Source organism: Hordeum vulgare, chromosome 2H (genome assembly GCF_904849725.1).
Source record: "Hordeum vulgare subsp. vulgare chromosome 2H, MorexV3_pseudomolecules_assembly, whole genome shotgun sequence".
Lineage (NCBI taxonomy): Eukaryota > Viridiplantae > Streptophyta > Magnoliopsida > Poales > Poaceae > Hordeum > Hordeum vulgare.
Genome location: NC_058519.1, coordinates 583298026 through 583305027, shown reverse-complemented (window position 1 = coordinate 583305027; position 7002 = coordinate 583298026). Strand labels below are relative to the sequence as shown.

At 45.7% G+C, this 7002-nt stretch overlaps 1 protein-coding gene across 1 annotated transcript; it reads left to right on the top strand.

The window, feature by feature from the left end:
* Positions 1-6050: 6050 nt before the first annotated feature.
* On the top strand, positions 6051-7002 carry LOC123427445 (histone H1-like). The gene is made up of 2 exons (XM_045111492.1): positions 6051-6276; positions 6369-7002. The coding sequence occupies exons 1-2, from the start codon at positions 6151-6153 to the stop codon at positions 6804-6806; spliced, it is 564 nt and encodes a 187-aa protein (XP_044967427.1). The 5' UTR covers positions 6051-6150; the 3' UTR covers positions 6807-7002.

The window sequence follows — 7002 nt, the reverse complement described above, 5'->3', positions numbered from 1 at the left end:
TTATTTTCATGACAGGGTTCTCATATCACTCTGGTGTTGAACGTGTCCTTGTGGACCTTCGAGGTTCAGTAGCAACTTGATCTTGAGTTTCATGATCATCATCATTAACTTCTTCTCTAGCCGGTGCACGCACCTCAGAAACATTTTCTTGTGCTGCTCTACTTTCTGGTTTGAGAGGAGGTACAATTACCTCATCAAGTTCTACTTTCCTCTCACTTACTTCTTTCGAGAGAAACTCTTTCTCTAGAAAGGATCCGTTCTTGGCAACAACGATTTTGCCTTCGGACCTAAGATAGAAGGTATACCCAATAGTTTCCTTAGGGTATCCTAGGAAGACGCATTTTTCCGCTTCGGGTTCGAGCTTCTCAGGTTGAAGTTTCTTCGCATAAGCATCGCAACCCCAAACTTTCAGAAACGACAGCTTAGGTTTCTTTCCAAACCATAATTTATACGATGTCGTCTCAATGGATTTAGACGGTGCCCTATTTAAAGTGAATGCGGCAGTTTCCAATGCATATCCCCAAAATGATAGTGGTAAGCCTCTAAGAGACATCATGGATAGCACCATATCCAATAGAGTGCGATTACGATGTTCAGACACATGATACGTCTCCAATGTATCTATAATTTTTTATTGTTCCATGCTATTATGTTGTCAACTTGGGATGTCTTATATGAATTTATATGCCATTTTATATCATTTTTGGGACTAACCTATTAACTCAGTGCCTAGTGCTAGTTTCTGTTTTTGACCTTTTTCAGAAAAGAATATTAAACGGAGTCCAAACGAAATAAAACCTGCAGGATGATTTTTTCCATCACAGAAGATACCCAGAAGACTTGGGAACCAAGGCAGAAGGTCTCGTGGGAGGTCACGAGCCCCCTACGCGCGCCCTAGGGGGGGTGCACCTAGCAAGCTTGTGGCCCCCCCTTGACTCCTTTGCCCTACCTCTTTTGCTTATAAATTCCCTAAAATCCCGAAACAAACAGGGAGAGCCACGAAAATACTTTTTCGTTGTGGCAAGCTTCTGTCTCCGCGAGATCCCATCCGGGGACCGTTCTGGTGCCCTGCCGGAGGGGGATTCGGACACGGAGGGCTTCTTCATCAACACCATTGCCTCTCCGATGATGCGTGAGTAGTTCACCACAGACCTTCGGGTCCATAGCTAGTAGCTAGATGGCTTCTTCTCTCTCTTGGATCTTCAATACAAAGTTATCCATGATCTTCATGGAGATCTATCTGATGCAACTTTCTTTTGCGGTGTGTTTGTCGAGATCCGATGAATTGTGGATTTATGATCAAATTATCTATGAATATTATTCGAGTCTCCTCTCATTTCTTATATGCATGATTTCGTATCCTTGTAATTCTCTTCGAGTTATGGGTTTCGTTTGGCCAACTTGATCTATAATTCTTGCAATGGGAGAAGTGCTTGGTTTTGGGTTCATACCGTGCGGTGTCCTCACCTAGTGATAGAAGGGGTAGCAAGACACACATCGTGTTGTTGCTATCAAGGGTAAAAAGATGGGGTTTATATCATATTGCATGAATTTATCCCTCTACATTATGTCATGTTGCTTAAGGCGTTACTCCGTTTGTTATGAACTTAATACACTAGATGCATGCTGGATAGCGGTCGATGTGTGGAGTAATAGTAGTAGATGCAAGAAGTATCGGTCTACTTGTCTCGGACGTGATGCCTATATGTATGATCATTGCCTTAGATATCGTCATGACTTTGCGCGATTCTATCAATTGCTCGACAGTAATTCGTTCACACACCACGATACTTGCTATCATGAGAGAAGCCTCTAGTGAACACTATGGCCCTCGGGTCTATTTTACACATCATATGTTCAGATCTACATACAAAATACCAAAAATACCTTGCTTCACTTTTATTTATATTTACCTTTCATCACTATTAGATCTCACCTTGCAAGTAATCGTGAAGGGATTGAGAACCCTTTATCGCGTTGGGTGCAAGTTTGTTTGTTTTTGCGCAGGTTCATTGGCGCCTCGTCTTGATACTCCTACTGGATTGATACCTTGGTTCTCAAACTAATACTTATATCTACTTTGCTGCATCACCCTTTCCTCTTCAAGGGAAAAACCAACTCAAGCTCAATAAGTAGCAACGCACCATTACGCTGAGGTCTGCTAGGCGGCGTGAGTTGTGAAAGAATTCCACATTTTCTTAAGTGCATGCCAAACTCGTGACTCAAATATTCTCCTCCACGATCATATTGCAATAATTTTATTTTCTTGTCACATTGATTCTCCACCTCACTCTAAAATTTCTTGAACCTTTCAAAGGTTTCGGACTTGTGTTTCATTAAGTAGACATATCCATATCTGTTTAAGTCATCAGTGAGGGTGAGAACATAACGATAGCTACCGCAAGCCTCAACGCTCATTGGACCGTATACATCAGTATGTATTGTTTCCAACAAGTTGGTTGCTCACTCCATTGTTCCGGAGAACAGTGTCTTGGTCATCTTGCCCATGAGGCACTGTTCGCACGTGTCAAATGATTCAATATCAAGAGACTCCAAAAGTCCATTTGTATGGAGTTTCTTCATGCGCTTGACACCGATATGACCAAGGCGGCAGAGCCACAAGTATGTGGGACTATCATTATCAACCTTACATCTTTTGGTACTCACACTATGAATATGTGTAACATCATGTTCGAGATTCATCAAGAATAAACCATTGACCAGTGGGGCATGACTATAAAACATATCACTAATATAAATGGAACAACCATTATTCTCAGATTTAAATGAGTAGCCATCTTGCATCAAGCAAGACCCCGATACAATGTTAATGCTCGAAGCTGGTACTAACTAACAATTGTTAAGGTTTAAAACTAATCCCGAAGGTAGATGTAGATGTAGCGTGCCGACGGCGATCATATCGACCTTGGAAACATTCCCGACGCGCATCGTCACCTCGTCCTTTGCCAGTCACCGCTTATTTCGCAGTTCCTGTTTTGAGTTGCAAATGTGAGCAACAACACCGATATCAAATACCCAGGAGCTACTACGAGTGTGGTAAGGTACACATCAATAACATGTATATCATATATACCTTTGATGTTGTTGGCATTCTTATCCGCTAAGTACTTGGGGCAATTCCGCTTCGAGTGACCGGTTCCCTTGCAATAGTGGCACTCAGTCTCAGGCTTGGGTCCTTTCTTTGGCTTATTCCCGGCAACTGGTTTACCGGGCGCAACAACTGCTTTGCCGTCCTTCTTGAAGTTCTTTTTACCCTTGCCTTTCTTGAAACTGGTGGTCTTATTCACCATCAACACTTGATGTTCTTTCTTGATTTCTACCTCCGCTGATTTCAGCATTGAATACAACTCGGGAATGGTCTTCTCCATCCCTTGCATGTTATAGTTCATCACAAAGCCCTTATAGCTAGGTGGAAGCGACTGGAGGATTCTGTCAATAACCGCGTCATCCGGAAGTTCAACTCCCAGCTGAGTCAAGCGGTTGTTCAACCCAGACATTCTGAGTTTGTGCTCACTAACAGAACTATTCTCCTCCATCTTACAGCTGAAGAACTTGTCAGAGACCTCATATCTCTCTACCTCATGTGGTACTACCGCCAGATAGGGTGGTACAACCGCCCCCGGTGGTACGGGTATTAAAAGGCATAGGGCCGAAGGGGTATTCAGATTCCCCCTTCGTTCCCTACCATTTCTCGTGCCCTAGCCGCGAGGTGCCATCACCATCGTCCCGGTGTGCCCTTCGGCGCCTCGAATGTGTCGAGTTCTCTCAGATCCGCTCCGTGGAGACCTCCTCTTCCGCATCTCTTCCAATGGATGCCGATAATGCCTTGTTCCTCTCCCTGTTTGGGTCCTCTCCTTGGACCCTCCATTGTTAGGACATTGCTTGGTCTCCCGCGTTTTAAACAAACTCTTGGACGAAAGAGATCACTATATATACATCCTATTATTTGTGCTGCTTAGAATGTCAAATATTGGCTCGTGGTTCAAACCCAACTGTGTTAGCTCCAAGTATGATCGACATCGTCACGCTCTTCTTCCGCTACAACTCAGTGGCGGTAATGATTGTGATCACAACCATTATTGTATCTTCGTAGTATCCTGGTTGATGTAGGGTAATTTTGTTTTGTTTTCTACTATGTTTACCAATGCACGCCTGTGATGCGTCTTCAATGTATCTATAATTTTTTATTGTTTCATGTTGTTATATTATCATCTTCGGATACTTTTTGGGTCATAATTCACAAATTTATATACTTTTTGAGCACTAGCCTATTAACCCAGTTTCGAGTGCTAGTAGTTGTTTTCTGTATTTTTTTTTGTTTTTAGATTTTCAGTACAAAACATAGTGCAAATGGCCATAAATCCTTTTTATGATTTTGTGTGAACAAAAAAAAGACCTAGAAACCTCGAGAGGAGTCCTCGAGACATACGAGGGAGGCGTAAGGCAACATGACGCGACTAGGGGGTGGCATGAGTATCAGTTTTGGTTTAGTTGTTGCGCTAGTGCATGCCAAATTGATCTCGAATATGGGCATTGCATTAGGATGTGGTTGATAGACGAAGAAGTACCACATCCACATCAAGGAGTCCCGTGATGACGATGATGCATAGGTTTAGGTATGAATTCTGTTTCGTATGAACTCAAATGATGTACTTCCTTTAGTCGACTCTTGTTTGCGTCTAAGAAAATTCAGTCTTTCTGAGAATGTTGTGCGCATTGGCATATTTTGGCCGCTCTTTCCAAAAGAGCACGTGCATGCACGCATCATAATAACTCCAAATCTCGCTTTCCAATCATTTCCGCATCTTTTCAAGACAATGCGTCATTCTATCTCTCTTTTCAATGCGTATGCAGAGAAATGAAATGGAAGAGAAAGGGCCTGTTTGGTTCTTAGCCACACTTTGCCAAGCCAAAATTAGGCAGTCACAGTTTAGCTGGCATATGTTTGATTTTTGCCACACTTTGGCTTGCCACACTTTATTGTTCATATGGCCCATTTGTCATAGAGTCAAAAAATTTGCCAACTTTTGCCAAAGTTTGGCATTCGTTTTTTCAGCCACACTTTGTGGCTTGCCACACTTTGATGGCTTGCCATACTTTGACTTGGCAAAATTAATCTTCAACCAAACAGACCCAAAATATGTATGGCATGCGAAACTAATCCATCCTCTCTCTGCAGCAAATAGGACAAAACCGTTCAATTTTAAGAAATCCATGCCCTCCCTCGTATTCGGGCTACACCTAAGTCGAAGATAAAAAGACACGAGGGAATAATGTGAACCGAAGTGCTAATTTAAATATGTCATATGTGTTTATTACTTCGTCCATACCATAATATATAAGAAATAAAATGTTAAAACATCATATATTATGATAAAAAATTGTAGATATGTTCTTTTCTTACCATCCGTGGTACCGTAAACAAATTTAACGGGACGTGGCTTTACCGGATCTTTGATCTTAAAGTAGATAAAAAGTTGCAATATTCAACCATACATCTTGTTTTAAAAATTTGAAACTGTGCGCGCCATTACTCAATTCGAAAGCCATCCTTATTAATAAAGAAAGAAAACATGGACCAAACTCGAAAGCTCTCGAATAGCACACGTACACCCGTATCCAGATTGGCAACCTATGGCCTGAAACCACGGCAAATCAACAGCCCATCACCGTTCTCCCTACACCCGTTCCACGGAACTCCGGGCAGCGTTTGAGCGCCCAACCCACCCCTCCCGCGCAGAAGGTGGCCGCCAGCGCACCGGTCCACCGCGCACCGGGTTCACCGACCACCGACCCAGCGTTTTTGTTGACAGATAGTAATCCATTTCCCGCTTTGGGCGGCGCAGACGGATCCTCGCGCCAGCCCGCTCCCCACCATCCAACGGCAGCGATTCGCCCGTCCCACTCTCTGGCGGGAGCGATCCGCGCCACTCTCGCTCAGCCAATGAGATCGCAGCGTTCCCTCCGCCCCGGATCGATCCGTCCGCGGATATAAATATGGCTCGACCCGGTCTTCTCAAATCCACCCACCTCTCGAGCTCCTTCTCCGAATCTCAAGCGACCACACCGCGCAAGTAGCCAGCTTCAGTTTCAGTTTCAGAGCTCCGCTTCAGCCAGCCAGCCGCCGCCATGCCTGCCCTCGCCAAGCCCGCGTCCCGCCCCGCCAAGCCGGCCGCCGCGGCGCCGAAGCCGAAGGCCGCCGTCGCCAAGCCCAAGGCGGCAGCCGCTGCGGCGTCCCACCCGACCTACTTCGAGGCGAGCGTCTGAACCTCTCCTGTTTTCCCCTCTGATCGATTGGTTTTGATTTGCGATTGGGGCTGATTGGATTTTGAATTGGATCTTGGCAGATGATCAAGGAGGCGATCGCGGCGCTCAAGGACAGGACCGGGTCGAGCTCGGTCGCCATCGCCAAGTACGTCGAGGAGAAGCACGGCAAGTCGCTCCCGGCCAACTTCAAGAAGATGCTCTCCGTCCAGCTCCGCGCGGCCGCCGCCAAGGGCAAGCTCGTCAAGGTCAAGGCCTCCTACAAGCTCTCCGACGCCGCCAAGAAGGACTCCCCCAAGGCCAAGCCCGCGGCCAAACCTGCCAAGGACGCGGCCAAGCCCAAGAAGAAGGCCGCCGAGAAGCCCAAGAAGGCCGTCGCCGCCGCTGGAGCGAAGCGCAAGGCTCCCGAGAAGAAGAAGCTGGTCGGCAAGGCCAAGAAGTCGCCTGCGGTCAAGGCCAAGGCGAAGCCGAAGACCGTCCGCTCCCCGGCCGCCAAGAAGGCCCGCAAGGTCGCCGCCTGATCTGATAGCTGGTCGTAGGACTGCTTGGTGTTCAAGGATCTGTACAAATGGATGCCTCATCCTCCCTTGTTTATGTTTTGGTTCTGCTAGGCAAGTTTATGTATCGTGGGTGGTGTTTGGTGTAACGAAATGGGTTGTTTTAGAGATGTTTTCAGCTCTAACTTTGTGAAATGAATCTGCAGTTTTCTTCACCATA